Raw genomic sequence first — 25,751 nt, 5'->3', positions numbered from 1 at the left:
TGCCCACACCTACAAAGCAGAGCAACAGCCCAAACTGAAGGTTTCCTATTCCTTGAGCATGCAAAGGCAAAACAGTCACACAGGGCACATTTCTCCCATCAGCATTAGACTGCTTTGTTCCCACAAGCCTGGAAACCTCCTCCAGCACCACCAGTAGCAGGCTCAGCAATATTGGGAGTGAAAAGGATACATGCAAAATAGAGGGCAACACCTTGGTCTTGAAAGTTGGACAGGACAGATTAGAAAAGCCTAAAATGCCACAATATAAACACTGAATTGTATTCATGCAAAAAAATGCAACCAAAAGCAACAGGCACTGGACTCCTGCTAAAAGTTAGGGCACTGATACCACCAATGAGATGACAGTGCTTTACTGTCAGTGATACTATTTACAGTTATGCCATAAATAATCTATTTTATTTATTCATTGCAATTTGTAAAAGATACTCTGTCATCTCAGTGCTCCTTGCATAAATGCACAATGTAACAGTTTGGATATTTATATTTGGATTAAGAATGTTCCTGTTTAACAAGTAACTGAAGTGATTAATGTTTAAACAGTACATTTCTTCCAGTTGTCAGGTTATTATTAAAGGCAGCTTATTAAAGGCAACTTGCAAATACCCCATGTAAAAATGACAATCGAAGAGCTGGTGCTCACAGATTACTAAAATTTCTTTTCAAGCATTTAGCGTTTAAACTTGCCTCTTTTCTTGTGGTTTTGTATTCTCTTAAATCACCCAGCACTTTATATTACTTCGTACTTCTTTCCTGGATTATGTAGAGACAATAGTGGTATCATTCATATTGTCCACATTAAAGTATGTAGTTAGATAGGAATCGAGGAACAAGCTAAAGAAATTTTCCAAAGCTGGCGTTTGGAACAGTGAGCACTTCTTTCTTCACTTACGTATTTTTAAATACCAAGAGATAATCTCTAAAGTGAGATACATCCGATCTATGGCACTCTTTCTCCATATCACAGCTGTTAAGCTACTTCTCATTCTCAGCAAAAGAGGAATTATCAGAGAAACCTGAGGAATGCAAGTGGAAGGTTTAGTGACGCACAATGTCTGGGGCCTCCTTCCCCCTTTGGCCCTACCTGCAGTACTTACACCTGCTAGTGCGCAATGGCTATACAAACAGAGGAGAACTGGAAGACTGTGTGACTGGAAGAAGCAAGAGTTGCACCTTTAACTCAGACCTAAGAGTTTGCTGTTGCTGACTTCCATTAGTCCAAGAAACACGACCAGCCCCCATCATATACTGGGAAGTAGTCAGATATGTTCTTTCTTGCAAACCTTCAGATGCATAAGATACAGAGCTACCTGGTTAAAGTAAACTACTTGGTTAAAGCTGAGCATGCCTTTAAGCACTACACATGTGCGTACCTCTTAGCAGAATCAGGATTCTGGTCTTTATTAGACCTCACATGGTTAATAAAAACTAAATAAATTTTTGGTCATCTGAAAAATTATTACAAAAGTAAATGATAAAACCAAAAGAAAAAGAATCTGAGGAGCCAACAAAAAGAAAGGCAGGAAAAGGAGGTAAGGAAACATAAGAAAATAATGTGAAGTTAAGTAAATCCAGATTTATTAATGGAGTGCATCACTGCCTATGAGACACCAATTAGGTAATGGCTTCAACTGCACAAAGATTTTGAGTGGTTAAGCAAAGGAGAAATCACAGAAATCATGGTAATCTTTGACTGAACATTTTATAAACTGTTGTTTTATGTAGGCACAAAATGCCAACCAGGTCATAAAAAAAATTCTGAAACTTGTCCTCCAGCACAATGATGACTACAATGAACCACTTCCTTTTCACCTTTTGTGCCTACACAGGAGGCATAGCACTTTTCCAAGCTTTAGCCCTTTGCCAGTTATGTTCTTTGCAGATGCAAAATCAGGTCTTTCTGAAAGCTTACTACCCAAAGTCCTTCTGTTTTAACAGAGAAGCCCCCAAAATCAGGTATTTTTTGCATAGGTGTACAGAGGAACTAGAAAGCTCTACAACTGTGTTCCTTCAAACACAGTCACACATGAGCAAAAGAAAGACATCCTTTCTTCAGCTCCTCTCCCAAATCACACAACCCAACAGAAAAGATGTGCTCCCAACTACAGCATGAGGCCAGCAGAGGCATTTCATTCATTATGACCCAGTGTTAGAGGCATTCTCCATGAGTCCTGGTTTGTCAGACAGATTTCTTTCTCACCCAGAAAAAGAAATCTGGTCACCTTATTTTAATGCCTTAAGATATTTTTAATCTACCCAGTCAGGCAGTGATTATAACTTTACATAGCTAAAAGATATTTTTTAGTCTGCACAAAACAGACAGGTACAGTTTTTAAATATAAAGGTGATGAAGAGTAAGATTGGTGCCACAGTTTAACTGAAGTACCTATATCATGTAAGAAATTTAAGAACCAATTGAGTTAGTCACCTTAAAATCTCTGAAGGTCTTGGGGGGTAATACCATTTACTACGGTTGATAAATTGGATCTTGCCCAAGCTTGATTCATGTTTGTCTTTTTTGACAATAGATACAACAGCAAAAGCTAGAAAGATTATTCTCTTGCTTTAACTAAATTTCTCTGAAAAAAAATCTTGTTTTGGTTTGGTTTAAAGCTTTTTATGGTTCTTTTTCAAGGCAGAGAGGAATTTTGATAAATGCGTGAGAAACCATTTGACCATTTTAATAAAGGAAGGCATTACTGGTACAGAAACAAGAAATCAGAGCCTCCAGTCATCTTTACAGATGTATGAGCTAAAGATGGTGCAATGTGCCAGTGAAACAATGAAAAGTTGCACTCATCGAAGTTCTGGCCCAGTGAATATGCAGAATGAGGATCAGCAATGCTTTCCTCTATATTTATTCCCTGAACAGAAGGTGTGAAAATTAATTATTTTAAGATGACATTGATAGAAAGCCCTAATACTCCAAGGAGTTTTGGCTGGATGCATCCTGTTCTCATTACCATTACATGGGCAGTAGACAGACACAAAAGTTGAAGCAAGCTGAAAGTCTTCAAAGGACTGCTGCTATGCTTTTTATATATGGATAAAAGCTGATGAAAGCTGCAGATCTTCACATGATCTCATTAAGCATTTACCTAGAAATGGCTAATAGACAAATACTTTGTAAAATCTGGAAGAAAAACATTAGACATGTTCAGATGAACTTTTGACAAAAACACTATTTTAAAAACAGGAGTGCAATGGCACTTACCACATGGCAAAGAGTTATCTTCTTCTACTGTCTTATTATAGACCCAATCCTCCTTTCTCCAGCGTATAACACCACTGTCTTCACAGTCCAGAGACTGCTTTATATTTGCTTTATCCCACATCCTGAACATGTACAGCTCCCCGGTCATACCCAGGTGAGGTGACATAGCTGTACCTGGCAGCTTTGAACAGCCAAGTAAGAACTTCCCTTTTCCAGGAAAATTAATTTTCCCGGTTAGTTTTCTGTTTACTTTTTTTTTTCCATTTACGAATACCTTCATCTCCCCATCTTCACTTTTCCACAGGATACATATTTGGTTCCAAGTGTTTTCATGAAGTCTTGCTGCTGCATTTGTTTGTTTTCCAAATAACCATATCCTCAATTTACCATGATCTCCTGTAAGTCCAAGATCATACTTATTTGCAGAGAGGTTGGTGTGAAGAGTTTCTTGATTGTATACATATGCTGTCCAGGGACTATGTGAGGAATAGAGCTTGAGGTGCACACAAACAATGAATTCTTTCAAGGGACGCAGAGAAACTCTTGCTGACATAATCCAAGGATCTTCGCATGCAGTCTTAAAGACAGCTTTATACTGTCCTAGAAAATCCTCCTGATCTAAGTAAAGAAAAGGTGATTTGTAAAATCATTTCAGTTTTTAAAAATCTTCTATATGAACGTTATTCTTCCATACAGTACCATTCCTAGGCATTTACCTAGGCGTTTTCAAAACAACACAGTAAGAAACAATCTTGTATCTTTCTCTTTTTGCTTTATTTTTGTGGTGGGAAAGCGGAAAATTTGGAGGCAATCAATAAATCGTAGTTGCCCATGAAAGTTTTGAAGTAAAGCTCATGTACAAGATGAAGGACAACCATGTAGCTCTTTAAGACAGCACTCAAATACCAAGTGGGAGGCAAAAAGAGAATCACAGATCCTAGTTCCTATGCCCAGGACTCTGTAGATATTTTGCATTTAATGGATACTGGGAAAAAATATAGAAACAGAGTTAGAAGAAGGGACTGTACCCTTAATGCCTTCTTGTGTCTCAGCATTGCATCCTCCTTCTCTGAGCAAGATCGTGCTTCTCCATGTCACACTTAAAAACTAAAAAAACTAAGACCTGGGGAACTACAGGCCAATCTGTCTTACCTCTGTGCCCGGCAAGATCATAGAGCAGATTCCCCTGGAAACTATGCTAAGGCCCATGGAAAATAAGGATGTGATTCATGGCAGCCAACATGACTTCACTATGTGAAAATCATGCCTGAAAGATTTGGTGGCCTTCTACTATGGGGCTAGACGTCATTTACCTAGACTCATGCAAAATATTTGACATTGTCCCACACAATATACCTGTCTCTAAAATGTAGGGACATGGATTTGATGGATGGACAGCTTGGTGCATAAGGAAATGGCTAGGTGGTTGCACTCAAAAAGTTGCAGTCAACAGGTCAATGTCCAAGTGGAGACCAGTGATGAGTGGTGTTCCTCAGGAGTCCGTCCTGGGACCAGCGCTGTTTTAACATCTTTGTTGGTGACACAGACAATGGGACTGAGTGCATCCTCAGCAAGTTTGCCAACACCGAGCTGTGTGGCGTAGTCAACACGGTGGATGGAAGAGATGCCATCCAGAGGGACATGGATAGGCTTGAGAGGTGGGCCCCCGCAAACCTCATGAAATGCAAGACCAAGTGTAAGGTGTCCTGTACATGGGTCAGGGCAATCCCAAGCACAAATACAGGCTGGGTGGAAAATGGATTGAGAGCAGCCCTGAGGAGAAGGACTTGGGAGTGTTGATGGATGAGAAGCTCAACGTGGCCTGGCAATGTGCACTCACAGCCCACAAAGCCAACCGTATGCTGGGCTGCATCAGAAGAAGTGTGGCCAGCAGGTCAAGGGGAGTGATTCTGCCCCTCACCCTTCTGCTCTGCTCTTGTGAGACCTCACCTGAACTACTGCATTCAGCTCCAGAGCCCCCAGCATAAGAAGGACATGGACCTGTTGGAGTAAGTCCGGGGGTGGGCCACAAAGATGATCAGAGGGCTGGAGCACCTCTGCTATGAAGACAAGACATGCCGAGAGGGTTGGGCTTGTTCAGCCTGGAGAGGAGAAGGCTCCAGGGAGACCTTCCAGCAGCCTTCCAGTGCCTAAAGGGGGCCTACAAGAAAGCTGGAGAGGGACTTTTTACAGGGACTTGTAGTGATAGGAGAAGGGGTAATGTCTTTAAGCAGAAAGAGGGTAGATTTAGGTTGGGTATTGGGAAGAAATTCTTCACTGTGAGGGTGGTCAGGCACTGGAGCTGTGTTGCCCAGAGAAATTGTGGATGCCCCATCCCTGAAAGCATTCAAGGCCAGGCTGGATGGGGCTTTGAGCAACCTGGTCTACTGGAAAAGGTGTCCCTGCCCAGGGCAGGAGGATTGGAACTAAATGGTCTTTAAGGTCCCTTCCAACCCAAACCATTCTATGGTTGCATGTTTGTTCCCCCCACCTTGCCATTCATGCTGCTTCCTGCCTCATCTCACTGCATCCTTTGAATAATATGCTAGATACAAATTTAATGTCATTTCAAACTAAGAAAAACTCCTATGGGACATGAAATGGAACTACAGAAAAATGGAACAGCCTGGTAGATGCTCAGCCAGTGCAAGAGAACATATTACTGACACCTTTAGGAAGGTATTTATTTATCAATATATGCAGAGCTTTTATGTACCCTCCAGAGGAGGTATATGATTAATCATGATAGGTCAGGGTTGGATAGCAGGAAAAGATCAGTCAATACAGGAAGAAAGCTTTTCCATTAGCTCCCCTGTGAAAAGACAAATTTCCAGGCAACTTGGATCAGTCTGTGGGGTTTTTTTTCCCTAGGTAGGTTACACTCATAGTCCTAGTTAGCTGTCAAGATCACAGCCAGCTTTTCTGTGACCTTCTCAACCAGCCAGAGCACCAGCTTTCATCAGGCCAATTCTGAATCAGGAATGTGTTCAACTTCTCTGTCTCTTGAGCACAGGGCTCTCAAGTTTCTTTTTCAATAGCAACAAATGGAAAACAGGAGGAAGTTCCTAACTTCCAAGTGTGGCTTGATAGGTATAAGCTACCAGAAAAAGTATAAAACAAACCCCCACTGATAACTATTCTTGTTGCATACTATAGCTTTGAGACTCCCTTTGTGATACTAATTAGCTGAAATCTGTAGGCATCTTTCATAACTCTGAATCATTCCTGAAATTCAACATACATCATGAAAGTGCCATACAAGGCTACAGACCAAACAAAATCTCTCAGGGCACAGGCTGAATTAGGCGAAAATCCTAACTAGCAGACAGTGAATTTTGAATGGCAAGGTAATATTTAGCATGGTTCTACGGTAATGGAGAAGAAAACCACAACTGGCCCAACAGCAATCAGTAGAACTACTTCCCCCCTGTCCAACCCTACAGCATGAATTCTTTCACTTTGGCCATTTGTCAGAACCCAGAAGCAAGATACGGACTACTCAGCTAACCACATGGAAAACTAGTTTTTAAAACACGACTTAAAAAGTTGGTGTGAGGAAGATTGGGAGGGACAGGAAAGTGTCACAGAAGTACAGATTTTTAGATAGACTCAAATGTACCTACAATTAAAATAGATCTGCTACCTTCCAGTTTGGACAGATCATGAGGAAACTGATTTTATAAAGGAAACAGCTAGCTACATATACAGTTACACGGCAACACTTGTGACATCTCACCAAAGAAAAATAATTTCTCGAGTCTTTCATTATCAAGTAGGAATTATGCTGAAGGTTTTGAAAGATTTGATGCAGCTGCTGTTCCTCAGAGAAGATATGTCAAATATACCTGCATGACTCATATACCCTGCAAAATTTCTGTAAGCCGTCTTGAGCATGCAGAGATGACCAAAGTCATTGGTTAAGGAAGTTTCCTGACATAGCTTCAAAACTTTAAGTCACTGTTGACTACCCAGATTGGAAGAATGGAAGTCCATTCCTGAGAATAAAAGTGTTCATCAAAACTTCAGGTACCGTCAGACAACTTGATTCTGGAAGTGAACAAATCTTGAGTGAGGCTTAATTTCATGTTAAATGTTAAATCAGTGTTTATGCATCAACAGTGAATTAATTAAAGGGCTGCAAAACCCAATCACATTTTTTAGAGGAGTTGACACTGTAGAGTTGTCAAGGGAGTCAGTGTGGACTGACTTGCAGATAAAAACAGTTCTAAGGCAGGTAACCAACAGAAATTATGGAAAATGACATCAGTCCTGTTGATGATTCAAAAAGACCACTACTGATAGGCGTAAAAGGCCTGACAATTTAAACTACCAAAAGAGGTTACTTAGAGAAATCTACCCTTCCAAAACCTGGAAAGTCTGGCCCACTTTGCTCTAAAGAGTTAAAAAAAAACAACAGGTGCCAAACAGGGGTGCCAAAGTTAAGAGAAGAGATACCAATACTATCTGAGTTGTAACAAGAAAGACTCAGAAAATTTTATATGGTTTGTCTACCCAAAGAATGCTGAAAAAGTACACAGGAAATCATAACCATAGTCAGAAAATGCACTTCACTGTTCCAAGTGGAACACACGGAGTACAGCATTAAGTTAGAAATTCATTATCAAAACAGTCTTGGATAAGTCTGATATGTGGGTGGATGCAATGCATGTAGGAGATGACATTACTTTAAAGCTTTTGGAAGTTCTGTCAACCATCACTTATTTTCTCTAGTAATGGTACTTGTGGGCTGCAATCTACCCTTGAGCGTAGAACTGAGGAGCTGGAATTGGCTGTGCTCTGACAGTGGCATTCCTAGCTTACAATTAGGTCCTTTGGGTCCAGACAATACAAATCACATTCAGAAACCTTACCATGAACATACCTTAATCACCCCAACACAGAAAAGGTAGCACAGTAGAAAGAATGCTCAAAACATCTCCAGAGTAAGAAAAATACGCAAAAATCACAATCTGGAGTCAAGGAAACTCCATGCAGTAGTAATTGCAGACTGATTTTTTTATGTCATTTGCTGTATTCTGGCACTTAACCTCTTTCAGAAATACAAATTGTTCCTTCTTAATATATTTACCTCTAATAGAAGCAAGAACTGGGTTTTTTAGCCTCACTAAAAATAAAGAGCATTCACTTAATAAACATGTTCTCTTAAGCCCTGAAAGAAATCCTGAAATGTATGCTCATACTTCCAAACATTTAAAATAAATTTTCTGAGAATGGCAAGATAATGCAAACATAAACCCCAAATGTAATCTCTCTTTTTTCAAACATTTTCAGATGGTGATAACTGATAGCTTTACAAGACATAGCCAACCATACGTAGTAAGAAATAGACATACAGGAGCAGATTCTCTCAGTACATAAGCACTAGCACTATTTTCTATTACTAATTTTCTATTACTGATAGCTACTTTACCAGTATAGTTGAGCATTAATACAGCTGAGTATTCTCTTGAATAAAAATACTCACGAATTTATGTATCTGCACAATCTGGCTTTTAACCAGTAACAACAATAGTCATTAATTTCTATGCAAGTGTTTGCCACCTGTAACAAAGTGCTTGCGACAGGCCATTAAAATGACATCACAAGAATCTTGTATCTTAATGTATTCTGCCTAGAGCTCATAACTGTTCTTTATAAGAAATTGAAAACTCTAAACTTTCTACATGTGGGTCACTTGATTGTGCTCAATGTTTTGGAAATCTAAAGCTAAGAACTTATTCCTCACAATTAAATTCATCCCTCCTTTTTCATTCACAGTTGTATTTGGATAAACTATGCCACATTATGCAGAGTGTCCTAGACATCAGGAAGAACACAGGCAGTTATTCTCTCTTTGTATTTCCTGGAGAACACAAACATACTCTGGCCCCTTAGATGGGGGAGAACTGAGCAGAGATGCTGCTGACAGTGCTAACAGCCTTAAAATAATAATAATAAAGAAATAGGGTGGAACCATAAATACATTCTTGTGCTAGTTCAGCTTTTCTTGAAGGATTACTGGCACTCGCAAGTGATCGTTAAAGACGAAATCCCTCTTTGCTTGCTTACTTGGAACCCTAGATGCAGTTGCATTTCCCCTGGAAAAATTCTTGACATTTGCCCATCTGCTGAGCAGCCCTGTCCTTTTTACTATTGAAAGTACATGAGGTTAAAACCTCACCATCTTAGTAAGAGTTTTATCACCCGAATCTCAAATTTTGTCTCAAAAAGAGCTTCTTTCTATGAAAATTACTACATTTGGGGAATTAGAATCGGAATTAGTCTAGTCTGTAAACATATGAAATTTCATTGCTAGAACAATGTCATTAAGCAGACATACTTACAAAGTACCTTTGAACTGCAAGAAACTCTGACCTTCTGGAGTAAAGTAACACAGAATCATAGAATGGTTTGAGTTGGAAGGGACCTTAAAGATCATCTAGTTCCAAAGCCCTCACCATAGGTAGGGACACCTTCCACTAGACCAGGTTGCTCAAAGCCTCATCCAAGCTGGCCCTGAACACTTTCAGGGATGGGGCATCCATGACTTCTCTGGGCAAAACAGTTTCTAAAACTAGTCATTAAGTATGTGGCAAAAAAACACTTCTAATTTTTTTAAATTCCATGCACATTACTAACATGATAAATGTATTACACACTACTGATATAAGGAAGATTTATGAGTGACAAGCACTGTTACCTATATCACTTGAGGTCCAGAGTAGCGACAAACTTGTCTCTGCCAGCTTACAGAACAGCCATGAATAAACCACAAATTACTGATTCTACCACACCTCATGCAAAAGCATCACCATGTCAGTTAAAAAATTTGTACAAGAACCTTATGAACTTATCTTTTATTTACTGTTATTTAAAGAGCATAGGCTGTCAAATCCAAATACATCATTCCTGTTACACATTTTGGACCCTACTACTTTTTCCTTCGCCGTATTGAGATACACAACAAAAAGCAATGCAGCAGATGTGCTGTACTCAAACGAGCACTAAGTAGAGTGAAGCTCAAAGGATCTTGTGGTGTTTGTGCAAGAAGTGTAAAAGATTTAACAACATATTCCGAAAAAAGTAACACTTCCAGTTCAAAAAAACAGCAAGGAAGTTAATTTATCTTGTTATTACATGTTGTGTTTACATTCGCTCCTCATCCATAGCAGAAAATAAGTTACTACTAATTATTTTTTAATGAAAACAAATACTGTAAACATAGGGTTTATGTGCTAAGTTTACGTGCTAAGCACCAACTGTTTTAACTTCTTGTTAATGGCAGTTTTTCCTCTTGATTTCAAGAGGGCAGAAACTTGCTAGTTCTGAATATATTGAGCAGTGCTGTTCACCATGACTAATGCTATTTATTTGGAATACCAACACTAGATAAATCAGGAAGAAATTGTCTTACCTTTGCCTGCTGTAGCCAGGAACAAATGAAGTAAAAGGACTGCTAGAACAAGCCTGAATCTCAAGAAAATGTCCTGTATTCTGCCAACACAGCAGTGCTGTTTTCCCCAGGCAACCATTCTAGGAGAAAAAAAAAATAAATAAATAAACCACAGTGACTAGAAAAAGTGCAGGTGTACAGATATTATGACAAATTATGCTTCCAACCCATCAGTGTAAATCTTTTCAACTCTATTATACTATTGGGTATATATCGTACAGAAATGCACAAATACTCTGTGTATTATTGCCAAGTTATGGATAAAGAAAGAGCTGTTTGCTGAAAGAAAAAAAAACCCACACAAAAAAAAAAACCCAACAAAAATCCCGGACACTCAAGCTCTAATTCTGCAAGGATTCACAAATACATCAATGCATGGCCATGATCCTTGCTCAAATAAGGCTTTCAACATTTGAAGAACAAAACAACAACAACAAAAAAACCTAACCCCCCAAAAAAACCCACAAAAAAAACCCCAAACCACAAGCACCTAGTGAGCAAGCTTGAAGAGCTCATCCAAAAGCTTTGCTCATCTCAGTAAGTATATAGAAAGTATCTCTTCAGTTCCCTACCCACAGGTTCCATCATCTGACATTTCAATAGCAACACTGTGAACTCCAACAGAAGAAGCAAGAGTTTGATTCCTGCTCCCCATCTCATTCTCAAGACAAGAAGCTACCGCAAAAAAAAAAAGAAAAAAAAAAGAAAAAGAGAAATGCCACAAGACATTGTGGGCTGCAAATTCATGGGGTGTATCACAGAAACCTGGTTTGTCCACATTTCTTTTTAGCGATGGTTACCTATTGTGAGCAATAGGGCACAGTGGTAGAAAAAGAACTACTATAAGAGATAACATTTTATGTAATGATACACTTTTTGTAAAGAGATCTTTTCAAAAAAGGTACATCATCTGAATATTTTGCATGCCGAAAGAAAAATCACATGAAACATTCATTTGCTTTTTGCATGCATTATTTCTTAAATAAAAAGGCTTAGAGATACATAGTTACAAGTGATTCTATAACTGATTCTTGAACAAATGCAACGCAGTAAATTTTTTATATTGTTTATCTTTGATGTATCAGCTTTATGGCAGGCCAGAGCATGCTGCATGACACCAGAAGTTCAACTTTACTATTGTTCAGTTTGGTGCATGTATGAGTGTATTGGTTAGTACTCATACTGCTTGCAAACTTTACTGTATTTTCATACATGCTGTATAAGGCGGCAGTTAAGTTCCCTTCTTTTCAGGGACTGTAAATTGTGAACTCTTTCAGAAGCTGTAAATTCAATTAAGGTTAGGGCTAAGATGTATTTTTTGCAAGCATTCACATTAACATAAATATTTATGAGCATTAAATGGTTACTATGGGCTGAACCTTCCAAGAAAGTGCTACAGAAATAAACTGAGAAACAGTGAAGTTGCTAGGTATTTGACAGTTTGGAAACTGATTAAATGTACGTGCAAATAAAGTGTACACATATAATAATGTAACATAGAAAAAATAAAGCAAAGGCTTTTTAAGAATTAGAACACTGCAACACTGCTGCCAGTGTTTTCAATAATTACACAGTATGTGATATTTCTAGCTGAAAAATAAGATCATACTGATTCCATTGAAACAGGCCAATCTGGATGATGACCCATACTGCTTCCACTTCTCAGATTCTGGATGCTACACTTAAAATTGAAATACACTAAGGAAATAACAGTCAAATTGTGGCAACACCATGTACGACATCTGCATGGGTGCTGGAGAAGTTAACCAGCAGGAAGAAAGGCTATTGATACAAGGAATACAAAATCAAGCATACTAAAGGTGAGAGAAAATAAATGGTCTGCTAAAACAGTGGACATAGCTAATACACAGAATCCTATGCAGGAACAGACAAAAACCCAAAGAAAGACAAGCAAAAATAGCAAGACATGTCAGTGGCGGGCTAGCTTTCCAAAGATTCACAGAAAACTTGTCTAAACATGTCCTTAGCTTGCGTCTCTTGAATGCCTAAAAATCATGTATTAATAAAGTAGTTCAGTCAGCAAACTAAGTAGCAGACTTACAGTAATTATACTAAGAACCTAATAATGAAAAATGCCAAGCTTAAATACATTTTACAACTTTAAGGATTGTGCATCTACAATATAATTTCTTAGGGTGAAAAGAGGTGCCCATCCAAAAGCTGTGTTTCCTTTCTTTGCCTACTCATGCTTCCCACTCTAGTCTGAAATTAGGTCACTTCCAAGCAGAATCAAGCTGCACATCTATTCCTCCATTTATGGGGAAATGTCTTCTTTTATACAGTAAACCATCTATCCATTGTGATGTATTTAGACAACAAACAAACACTAATTCCAGCATCCCTGGCCTCTACTAGAGTTGAAATATGAATGGGATGGAGCCCAAAAACACTCAGCGGCACCCAGAAGTTTAGCCACAGATGTTGGTGAAGCAAATTCCTTGCACGTGTCACATATAGTACTGGTTCAGAGTGCTCTTACATTTCCTGCATTTAGTTGCCTCCTTAAGCCTCAGTTCTGCAAGGAGATACACATGAAATGAGCTGACTAGGACAAAAGTTTACTCTTGTACTGCCAAGCGTGCCTTCTATTTAGTCTGGTAGACCTCATTAGACAACCACGTTAGTGCCCCATCCACCAGAAATAACAACTGAGAATGACAATTGAGTCACCAGAAATAATAAGAGTCTAAATTTGAGGGCAGGAGCCTAGAAATTCCTGGTTCTGGCTCCAGATCTGCCCTAGTGCTAAGTAGCCCTGAGGAGTTCCAACAGACCTTCCTCTAACTCAGGTCTTCCAGAGTAAGCTTTGCTAATACTTGTCCAGTGTTTAAATGAAAAGTAATAAATTCTTCCAGCACATTTAGCTTTTGTCTCCTCTGGGTTTTTTGGACACTGTTCTCACTTCCTGAGGTGAGCCCAGCAAAGACAAGTGGGGACAGAGGCACAGCTTCTCATTTGCAAAATAGTCACAAGAACTCCGAAACTATTCAGAGCTATGAATGCAGATTAATGGTCCCAGGGACAGCAATAAAATCCAGACAGCAGGAAAGTGAGGAAATATATAAAGTGAAATCCTGACACAGATCAGATGACTTTTTGCAAGACTCCAGATACTTGAATGCTAGCTCAAGATTTGTTCCAATGTGTGGATAAAAGATACTATTAAAAGAGTTAGGAAAATAACATTAATGTTTCTTTATTTTTGCAACAATGCTGTTTAGACACAACCAAAAAAAAGATGCTGCTGGCCTTGATGGATTTTTTTAGATTTTTTTTAAAAAAAGAGAGATGTACAATACGATTTCATCATATCTATTGAAATGAAGTTCATAGGATACATTCTAAAACATTTTGATGTTATGTTTATCTTAAACTTACTTAAGCCCTTCTTTGTACTGGAATTCTAAAGCTCTGCTCCTAATAATGATACTGAAAAGTAATGTAATTGTAAATATATAGTTGTGGCCATTATAAAATTAGGCATAAGTGATTTTTTTCATTTGTTATTCACTTTGTTCAAATGAACATTTTTATTGTTCATTATACTAGATGAAAACAGCATGACTCACAAAGCTCAGCATGAATCTGTGTAGTTTTTGCAGTATGATGAAAAATTTTCACTTGTAAATCAAGCATATCCAATAAATTACAACAGCTACTAGGCACAACTACTGAGCCACCCAAGTGTGGGAAGGAATTATATGCACAGGCTACAAGTAAAGATGTAACTGGCTGTCTTTACTTTCTCACTTACTATTCTTAAATAATGAAGTCACTTTTATTCACAAAGAGCTAACTCCCTGAAGAATATATATATATATAAAATAATATATATATATATAAAAAATATTAATTACTTCTCTTCATGGTCAGTGGATAAAATGGAAATTCAGAAAACAGAAAGTAAGGGCTCAGCCATAAAACTGTTCCCTCTTGTTTGCCCTCCACGAAGAATGCTCTATTTTGACCAGCGATGATCTTGTAGCATTGGTACCCAGGTTTCACAACATTTTGTACCACGTCATTAATTTGAAAGTAAAACTAGCATTGACAGAACTTTTTTTAAAAACAAATGAACAAACATACTTTGAAAAATTAGATGGTTGTGTTGTATGTTGTGTTATACACATTGCATTTGTGCATTAGTATCACATTCTCTGGAAATTGAAGAGGTTACGGGAAACAAAGACAGAAAGATGGTATAAAAAGGAGTGTGCATTCTTATCACTTGTATTAATTAGCTTATGTCATGCTATTTTTCTAGTCTTTTGATGGAATCATCCTTCAGCACCATGGGAGTTCTACCTGCCTAGAGAATACAGTTTCTGTAGAATTTACTGAAATTTAACAGGCTGACCAAGACAAACACTGTGACAGGAAGCCTGCTGCTCAAGGATGGGCAGAATACAGGGATGAAGGTCAGTAAGCCAACAGCAACTTACAAGAGCAGGCTAAGATGACTGTTAAAACCAAGGCCTGTAAGGCTTTTACCACATTTACTCAGTTGTACACAGCTTTGTACCTCTGAAAGATGAGTAACATTTGAAGTTGATGTTTTTAAAGCCCTTCAGCTAGCTGTTCAGCCACCGGCATCCACAGTGAAAGGACTTTGAGGTGTCCCAAGAAACTGGGCTTGTGTTACAAATGCAGCTGGAAGGCAGAGGAGATGGGAGTCCGTGCCTCTGCAAGCAGCCTCAAGGGGGACTGCACGGTGCAGCTCCACTCAAAGTGCAGTATGAGAAACCTGGACTTCTTTCCAAGTGTGCACCCATGTATCAAGACAAACAGGGCTTACCTTAAGCTACTGATTACCTTGTATTACAGCAGATACACTTTCAACAGACTTAAAGCCAAAGAAAGTGCAAAATGTGAATACAGCTGTTCCGTGCTGTAGTGTACTTTGTTAAATCACTTTTTGAGAAATACATTCAAATTTTACAATTCCTGTTGAATATATCTATTTACTGGCAGTCTTTGAAAAACTATTAGTTCTTTTATGTCAAGTTTTAGCCAGAGCAGGTCCTCATTGCCAATGCATAAACTGTTAAAGGCAGAAAAGAGCAAGAGAAACATCATACTGCCCAGGTATGAGAACTTCTTGATACCTTTAATTACTTTCAGAAATGTAAGACTGTAGACTTCTTCCATAAGCCCTTTATATTTTCCAGACTGGAACTAAAATGTAGTAAAATTTATATGTTATTTTTAAGTTTTGGCTGAAACAAGTTACATGTAATAGGGAGGACGCTTATGTTGGAAAGTCTTATGTCACTGTGAGTTTTGGCACATACAGTATTCACTGACAACAGCAGAAGTAACACCATTGACTTAAAAATGTTGTTCCATGGGGTTTATTTAAATAATTTTTTTCAGAAGACAGTAATAGGGTTATTACTATCTGATAATAGTTTGGCTGTCATTAATTTTCTCCAGTCTTTATCAAAGGCTGTAAAAACTGGCATACTGTGTTCTACTTCTAGTCACTTCATGAAGAACACCAGCTTCTTCTAAGACTGCAATGGTGATGTGTGGAGCTAGTTCAAAGACCTTCCAAACATGTCCCTCTGACATAAATCTTTACTGTTTTCAAAGATACTAAATATTTTATTTTTTAATAAGTTGGCTTACAGAGAGCAACAAGCCACTTAGCTGCAGACATCAGTCCTCTGCAAAACTCCTAACTCATTAGTTCAGTTCTTAAAAGAAATGAACAGGAGGAAAAACTCTCCCAGAAATCCATTCTTTTTTGCAGTCTTTCAACTGCTGCAGAATACTGGTATTAGAAAGATTTCTTTTTATTATATTCTACAAATAGCAAGCTCTGCAAGCCAAGGTCTTCCCTCAGTTCAACTCATAGATCTCCCATTAGATTAATGTAAAAGTGTAAGCTTAATTATTAAGGTTTGTAAAAGTGGATTCATGAGTGTAATATGCTATTGGATGGTTCTCCGTTACAGACCTCAGTGCCAAAAAGCCCTTTTGGTAGTTAATTCTCTCTTACAGTAACTTGTGTCTCCATATATAGTGCAGGGGACAATTTCAAGCAAGTTTTTGTTCACTCTTACCCAGACTGGCAATGTTTCACCTCCTTATATCCAGCAGTCACCTGGGAGATGTGCAAGAGGTGTCCTCCTTACAAATACTTACAAATAAGTTCTACAATATCCAAGAAAACCTCTTCTGCGTTGTGTATCCTCTCAAGACAAGAGTATTATCCACCACACACTCTATTATAACTTCTAGAGCAAACTAAAAAGCCCATCAGTGACAATACCTGAGCAGGTTTCCACTTCAAAGACTTTACAAATTACTGATGAAGCATAAGAAGCACAGATATAATAAAGTACTTATTTTTGTCACAAGTCTGGTTACTGCACCTACAGGCAGGTTGTTTATATTTTCATTAATAAAACTTTGGAGTATAGAGGTATACAAGTTTCATGGGTGGAGGGGAATAACAAAAGAAGTGTTCTACAGAGTAGAAGACAAAGTACAACAAAGACTACATTTAAGCTGGCATATAGAAAAAGACTAAAGGAATGCTAGACATGCACCTTGAGCCATGTAAAAGGCATGAGGAAGGGTGTACAAAGGCAAGCATAGAAAAGTGGACAAACACCAAGTTTTGCAAAACCTTATATTCAGTTTGATGCAGAAAGGAAGATGGAAGAACAAAGACTTTTCTAAAGCTGGAATATTCAAACCAGATTCAAACCAGTGAACAATGTAAGCAGGCTGTAAAGAATCAAGTGTGGGCCAGGCATGGCAGAAAGAAGAGTGTTCAGGTCATGCATGCAATTTTCCTACTTTTCAAAAATGGGATCTGAAAGTTTATCTCATCTTACTGTAAGCGGGGGGGGGGGGGGGGGGGGCAGCGAGGAAATAGTTCTTCCTGTTCAGTTTACACTTCCTAAGCTTCACTTTGCAGACTTAAGGACTTAATAGGTCTCTTGGAGCTGTCAAAATTTCTCTCGAAGCTAAGAAGCACAATCCTTGGTGGAGTTTGTTTGTTTGTTTGTTTTAAACAATCTCTCAGATTATTTTAATCAACAGCCCAATGACCAAAATTAATAGTTTGTACCAAAGAAATAAAGCTTATCAGTTTTGAAAGACAAATGCACTAAAGAAAGCATCTTCCAGAGTCCCACTACAACTCTGACTAGGAATACGGCATCACTACCCTTATACAGCCTAAGGAAATACAGTCACTTTGGCACCTCCGTCTTCACACAGGGTAAATATTTAGCGGTCCTCCATTAAGACATTCTAGGCAACAGGGTTATGCCAGAACAGAATTCTGGGCCTCTTTTAGCATGGCTCCTCCTTAGGGTACAATGCAAGTCTATGGTGCATACAGGAAAGGAGATGGTACCATTGCCAGGACAGGCCCCGTAATCAGTTGTTAGGGAAAGAAGGGGAGGCAAAGTTCCGTCTGGAAACCATGTTAGACTAATACAACTACAACAAGTTAATCAATAGCAATCATTCTTAAATACTTGAAAGTTGTCACACAAGAGAGTAGTGACTTCAAAGCAACTTCATAATAATTCATTTAAATCAGCACCATTTCTGTGTGCAGCCCCCAGGAACATATCAGCTCAGAAAATCCACTTTGTACAACTACACTCCATATAGTTTCTTCCACCATCACCACCTCTATAAAAAAAGTGATTGGCCTTCTTACAAATAAACCACCCTAACCACAATGCTGAGCTGCTGAGACATATATAAGGGTGAAAAAAAGGATGCATTTTTTAGCTCAAGTTATATGAACGCTTGGACTATGCTATGAATAAATAATGATGGAACAAAGTCCCTCAGATCTCAAAACACCAAGTAACAAGTATTATCAGAAACCCATTCAGCCAGCTTACGTCCATAATTAATTTGGTGCAAAAGAAACAAACATATTAAAAGCCTGGTTGGGAATTCGTAAATTAAATGTGGAATTTGGCGACATTCACAATCAGCATGCCCAGATGTCTAATAAATCCAGGCAGAACACCACAGTAATTTTTTCTCTGAAGAATATAAAAGGGATTTTTAAGAGAACATTTCAAACACCAAAAGCATCAGTAAAAAGATGTTGGGTTCTATTACATGTGCACAATAACGTTTCCATAATCAGCATACACAACATTACCTATTTTCTTGCTAATTCTACCATTTCTAAACGTGTCACATCCTGTCAAACATGACAACTTCCAGCAAACCTACTGATGGATCTCTCAGGCCTTCGCTCCTCAATGAATACTTAAAGCAACACCATAAATGAGAACATATAGTGTTTAATTTGTGAGTGGTTGGGGGTTTTTTTGGAAACTAAGGCATCACCTGAGTTACTCATCTCACACAAATCTCAGAAAACAAGAGATAATGTAATAATTTCTAGTAATTTCCTCTATATGATGTGCAAAAGTATTTTAAGCAGACTGGGGAACTTTACAACCTGTTTCTTTTCCATACACTGTCTCATCTAGTATAACTGACTTTCCACAATTTTCTTCTAAAGCAAACAAAAATAAGTAAATCATGTTACAAACTACAGTTTTTGTCTGAGATTTTAGGAACACTGTATCTCAGTAGCCAGCAGAAGAGGACCTAGAAGGGAAGAACAAAATCACTGTTTTAATAAGGCACTAGCTGAAAAGCAGCTGTTATGTCAAACAATAATTAGATTTCTAAGCTACAACTCTCTGCGATAAAAGAAAAACAGAAAATTATGAGGGTGGGACTTTAGCTACCAAATACACTTCTAAAATCTTGTATGAGTTCCACTACACATTACCTGCAATAAAACTGTCCTGAAGCCAATGTAAAAAAGACTCACAGGCTGAGCACCCGTAGTAACAAGACGTTCAGCTCACACGAACAGAGGCTCACAGAGTCAAATCCATGTGACTTGTGCAGGGAGGAGTTTGAGATCCATTTTTTTGCCTTCAATCTAATGTCAACTACAAACGATATTTTGTCCACACTGACCAACAATAAATTTTAAAGATATTTTGGCACAAAAGGAATGCAAGGCTCCCACATAACTGAGTCCTACTAATTACCATATAGTTACACAAGCCTATCTTCTCATAGAACAAGTACTGATCCTCTCCAAATTGTACTTACACCAGGAATTTATGACTGGAAAGAGTAAGATCCTCATAATCAGGACTACCTATCTAATAAACATGAAATGATTCACTCTGCTCCTTTCTTGTTCACAAGCAGAGCAGCACCTACCAGTGTCCTGCAAAAAAATAATATTCTTTAAATCCATGCACCTCAAAAAAAAAAAAGAAAAGCTTTTAATTGAACCTAGATACAATAATGTATTTGTAGTTATACTACTAAACTTACCATTTATCAGAAAGCTAACATTTCAGGCCAAATAGCGTGCCTTATTCATGCCAATTTTTCTGTTGAAGTCAACAAGATTCAATTTTAAAAGCTACCCTGATTTTGGCCTTCAAGTAATCTAATCTATTTCCACTGAAAACACAAAATTCCAAACTTTGTAAGTGTAGTGATCAGTTTAAAATCTATACTGTATTTGCCAAGGCCACTGATTATGTTACATATTAAGAACTAAAACTTGTCCAAATTTAACAAGTTATTCTTTCATGAAGTCCAAAATTTTCTCAGTCTGCCAATATTCTAGTTATTAGTGAAAGACCTGACTAAAAGCATTCACAGCACAAAAATTGTATAAATTGAGCAATTAACTTGAGAATGGGAATTTGGTCCTCTACCCCTCTCCAGCTGGCTCTAATTTGAGCCAATTTCTGTTAATGTATTAGAAATCGAAGTTTAACATTAAATTTGGAAGGCACTGAAGAGAAAACTCCATCTACAGAATTACCTTGATACTAAAATAATATTTATAAATATACTAATAACATTAGTTCACTTGGTGTCTGACTGCCACTGCAGAAATGATACTAGCTTGTAGTGTAAGTAGAAAATTTTGTGGCCCCATTTCATATCTGAGCAAATTTTGTTTATATGCAATTTCTTTCCTGAATCTTCTTTCAAACCATTTCACTTTAGAGATTGCCTTTATCACTAAGTTGTCAGTGTGCTTCCTTTGAGAAGACAAGCACTTGGAGACGGTCCTAAGTAAAGACATGCTTTCTGTTCACCAGTTCAACACATTTCAAGTCAACCAGCAGAGGACCAAATCCTGCTTGTTCCCCTCATGCAAACAGTTACAGAAAGTATACTTTCCAGCTTAGGAAGGAAGGGCTTAAAGCTTAAGAACAGGAATATCAACTTGCACAACTCTCTTCTAATGATGATGTACACTGTTAGCCTACGCAAGCAAAAGGAAGAAATATGTTTTGAGACACATGACGCCAGCTTTACCTTTTCAGCACAAGTGACAGAGCTGAAGCCCCAACGTATTTGCTTGGGGACTGAACAACACTCAGATCTGCATGCCTGAGGTTGTGAACTCTATTTTGGCTCATGTTGAAGCTCATTCTACCACGTCTTCAGCATTGCTATAAGTGATTTCATGTAAGTCAAAACCAGCTCAGGCTTATACATCCCCGTTTAATTTGCTGAGCAGGCACGTCTTTAGAAGGCTAGTGAATTAGTTTACAAACATTTCTTCAACATTTCCACATAAGTCAACACAAGACAATCACAGAGTAAAAGCAAGAGTTCAGCACCATTCTAAGTACTACCCATGAACAAGAAAATCTATATATTTGCAAAGCAAAGCAAAAATAAACACAGCCAGGGAAGAAAGGTTCCAGTACATCCAGCCAGTGTAACAGGTCAAGACAAAAAACAAACAAAACCCTCTGCAAAGCAATTATTGTGTGCAACAGGTCACTCTGAAGACATTTCACTTCCAGTGACACAGGCTATCTTGCAGAACATACAAGGAAAAAAAAAACACAAAAGACTTTTGAGCTGAACATATTCTCAGCACCCATTCCCACAGAAAACGTGTGTGAGAGCAAAACCTGAGCCAGCCTGGAGATACAGTCCCAGCAGGACGCCGCCCGACCTCCTCATGGCAAACCGCATCTAGACCATACTGACGCGTCACGCAAAATCATTCACTTTTAAAGTCTATTTAAGTATGTTACCGATGTTTTCATCACCGTTAATTACGCGCTTCAAACAAGACTGGAAACCAGGAAGGCCCCTTTCCCCCAGCAGCACCGAGAAACGTACCTGGTAAGGAGCGGGTCCCCCCCCAAGGCGAACTGAGACGCGCGTCCCCCGCCGCCTCACACCCGCCAGCGGCCCCGGGGCCCGCGCCCGCCCCGCTCCCGCAGCGCGCTCTGCCCTCGCAGGCGGGATCTCCCCTCAGCGTCCCCCGCCCGCGCTTCCCTCGGCCAGGCGACACCCGCCAGTGCCGCTCCAGGGGAGGGAGGGAGGGGTCGGTCAAGGGGACGTGACTAAACGGGAGCGTCGGGGCTCGGCGACGGAGCTCGAAGCTCTCCGACCTGCCCTCCTCCGCCCGCCGCCAGCAGCCTCGCAGGCAGCTTCCCGCGCGACCCGCCTGCCCTCAGCCCCATCGTCCCCCCGGGAGGGTCGCCGGGAAAGCCCGTCGCCGGGAGGCGCGCACCTCTGCCGCCCAGCCCCCGAGCGCCGCTCACCTCAGCTCAGCAGCGCAGGGCGACTCCCGCCTCCGCAGCCCGCCGCGCTGCTGGTCCCTCCTCGCCCTCGAGAGCCCGCCGCCTCCGGCCGCCCCTGCCCCCGCCACCCGAGCCGGCGCTCACCTGTCCCCGGGGAACCGCCCGTCCCGGCCCGTCCCGGCCCGCGCCGCCCGCCCTGCCCGCTCGGCGATCGGCGCAGGAGAGGCCGCCGCTGGCCCCCGCAACTGGGGCAGCCGCTGGACGCGGCCGGAGGGCGGAGGCAGCCGAGGGAGGTGCGGCGAGGAGCCGAGAGGGAACCCGGCGCGGCGGCGGCCGGCGGGGCCGCTCCCCGCGGCAAGGCGGGCCCCTCCCCGCCCGGCGGCCCCGCGGCGCGGGCGTCGTCCCGGCCGCTGTGGGCAGCGCGGGGCTGGCGGGGCAGCTCCCCCGGCGTGCGGCTGGCCGGGGCGGGGGAGGCAGCGAGCAGCACCGGCCGGGGTGGGAGGAAACGCAGGGACACTGCGACCCTGGCTACAACAAGCTGGGGGGGAAGGAATTACCGCTCTGGTTAAACCGTTTTGAATTCGTTGGTGGGCAACGTGTTCAGCGTTAAAACGGCCCTTTTTCTTGTATAGCTTTAAACAGGCTTAACTCCATTAGGCCCTAATGGCAGTGTAGTTTTTCAGAATTAGTACCCTTCATTCAGTCCCGTTTGAGATTCATACCTGCGGTCAGCGGCAGGGTAAAGGAGCACCACTTAGCCATCAGGCCGGCCCACTGTCAACTGCAGCGGTGGCCCTCTTCTTCCCTCTTTTTAACTGCTTGGGATGAAGCTGTTCTGAAAATACAGCATTTTCAATTCTTTTTTTTTTCATTTTTATTATTACCAACATGTTTAGGAGCTGCTTTCAGCGTGTGGACTGGAGCTTTAGTCAGTAGGCACTGCTGAGAAGTGCCTGGCACCAGGGCACAGCTCGGCAAAGCCGCTCACACTGCACATCCTGAGGGAAAGGCTGGAACTTTGGGAACAACTCTTCTCGGTGTTACTGAAGTTAAGATAGGGGCAAATTCTACAACCCCCCCAGACACTAGGTGTTCCTGCTGATGCAGGGTGTGATGAGTCTACATGATGTGCAGAGTTTCATAGAGAAATACTTGTAAAGAGCTGGGGTTAGATGAAGAAGCTTGTTTCATGTTTGTTAGATTAATGGTGTCTTTGGATGCTTTGGAGCTAGCATCTAGTGGAATGCAAGGCCAGTGCTTTTGCAGTTCCTCACACAGGAAAAGACAGGAGGCATTTTTTTTCTCTGCCTTGCTTATTGGATTATCTTCCTCAAATGTTTAAGTATCACAAATGGCATTCTCTTCCTACCTTATGCAGCCTGTGAGAACTGTGTCTCCTTTTTCAGTCCTGATCTGGATGTTTGAGGTCAATAAGGAGGAAGAGTAACATTGTCCTGAAGTTAATGCTGGGTGTCCGATATATGAGAGTATTGTTCATCTATGAAAAGACTTGTCTAGCAGTTCTACATCAGTGCTCTTTTGACACATCCACAAACAGTGGGCTTTACCAATGTAGCTTAGTGGTATCTCAACAGAAAGGCTAAAACATTCAATGAGGGTGGAAACTGAGGCCCAGCTCACCCCTGGGCACCTTACTCATTGGCAATGTAGGGTTAGTAAGTTTACTGTGATGCTTCTTGTGCAAGTAGTTGCCAGCATACAGATAAATGGAAGTCTGTCTTTGTCCTCCCAATGCTTCTGACAAATGATAATGCTCTTTTGAATAAAAATCAGTTGTTGATTTTCAAGCACTGAACTATAACTGCAGGCAAGGGAATTACCTCAAAATACCTATTCCCTTTCCACTCAAACCAGCTTCATTTACTAGAAGAAAATACTGTGTAATTCAAAAAAGGAAAACAATTTATATCAATAATTATTTATTTACACTGTGTATTACCTACAACTGGGTAGTGTCCAGTAACATACAGAGAAACTAAACAGAATTGATTGGTAAAGACCTAAAAAACAGGACTAAGTAAAGAACTTAGTTCCCAAAGTGCATTTTTATAGCTGTTGTTAACTGGAAAAGTCCCTGAAATCTATGCAGATTCACTCTGATACCAGCTGTATGCCAGCTATACAGTTCTGCGACTACACTGAATCTGGCTAGTGTTGCATGGAAGCCAAAGACAAACTCCTGTGCGCTTCTCAAGAAAACGTAGACTATAGCAGGTCTGAGGAACAAGCATGGATAGCTGAACAATAAAGAACTTTTCAGTCCCGTGAGTTTTGTCATGTTTCTGAGAAAATGCCAAAAAAAGGGTTGTCTTAACTCAGATTGCTCAATGCCTCCTTTGTTGTACACTTGTGCAATACTGAACACTGGTTTTGTAGGAATGGTGGGTGACATACGCAGGTTTAAGAGAATAATACTCCCTTGGAAACAAGGAGACAAGTCTCTCCCCAGGAAAAATGATCATATTAATAACATCTTGAAAAAAACTAATAGTTCCTGGAGCGGGAAGTCTCCAGAAATGTTCTGACCAAAAGGCGACTAACTTGAAAATGGGAGCATGGATACCATAAACTGGTGCTGATGTAAGTTTGGCAATGCATCCTGCTAGTGGAGAAATACTGGATTTCAAGGGTTTGGCAATTCAGGCATTTTATTTTCAACTGTGTTCAAGAAGCTTGAATGTAGAAACCCCAACAATGACTCCAGCGAAGCCAGTGCCTAAATTCCCATTAACTTCACTTTAACCAGAATTTCATAGTATGCTTTTTAATTGGTTTGGGATTTATTATGATTCTGTTTTCTTTAAATTCTTTCTCTCTTTATTTATGTGTATGTGTATATGTGTTTCCTAGAGAGGTGAGACATTACTGCAACATATTGCAGTATTCATTTCATGTTTATTTATCCAAATGGGACTTGTTCTAATGTTGTAATTCATGTCTCAGTAGGAAAAAAACTTAAGTAATTGACCATGAAAGGGGAGAGGAGGGGTGGTGGGAGAGGTGAGGTCTGCTTTTGTTTTCATTTATGATGTGAATTTATGATGCTGTTGTTTCATAAAGGTGCTTGGCAGAGCATAGTTGACCTGTGCTTGCTTCTCCTTGCTCCTTCACTATTCCTAGTGCACGGGATTGGAGATTGCTTTGCCCAGTGGTATGTGTATGTATGGTCAATCCCAGAGATTTTAAGTAGGTTATTCTTTTAAAAAGAACTAAGTGTGAAGTTAGGGGAATGACTGTTTCAATGAATCACATTAACATAACACCATTTACATCAGATCTACTCAATTTAAAAACAAAGCAAAAAGACCTGATAATTTCCATGGCTCTGGATTTTGTGGGGATTTGTCATCCTCTTTGCCACATTACAGGTTTCTGTGAACACCAGAAACTGACTGGAGGTACAAAGCAGCAGTTAAAATGGTTTCACTTCTCTGTTTCA

The 25,751-nt window shown here is 40.1% G+C and overlaps 1 protein-coding gene across 4 annotated transcripts in view; it reads right to left on the bottom strand.

Moving 5' to 3' along the window:
- The window catches only part of ADGRG2 (adhesion G protein-coupled receptor G2), a 62,338-nt gene extending 39,901 nt beyond the window's left edge, over window positions 1-22,437 (bottom strand). For 3 of the 4 annotated variants that reach the window (XM_055703074.1, XM_055703072.1, XM_055703073.1), the window contains exons 1-3: window positions 22,313-22,437; window positions 10,647-10,765; window positions 3,233-3,850 (exon numbers count right to left, since the gene is read on the bottom strand). In XM_055703074.1, the coding sequence (XP_055559049.1) occupies window positions 3,233-3,850; window positions 10,647-10,764 (736 nt within the window). In that variant the 5' untranslated portion in view covers window position 10,765; window positions 22,313-22,437. The remainder of the gene's footprint in view (window positions 1-3,232; window positions 3,851-10,646; window positions 10,766-22,312) is intronic. The other variant, XM_055703075.1, reaches the window with a different exon arrangement.
- Window positions 22,438-25,751: the final 3,314 nt, after the last annotated feature.

The sequence above is a fragment of the Falco cherrug genome, chromosome 2, assembly GCF_023634085.1.
Source record: "Falco cherrug isolate bFalChe1 chromosome 2, bFalChe1.pri, whole genome shotgun sequence".
Classification (NCBI taxonomy): Eukaryota; Metazoa; Chordata; class Aves; order Falconiformes; family Falconidae; genus Falco; species Falco cherrug.
The sequence above is the reverse complement of the archived record's forward strand: the minus strand, read 5'-3'. Positions and strand labels throughout refer to the sequence as shown.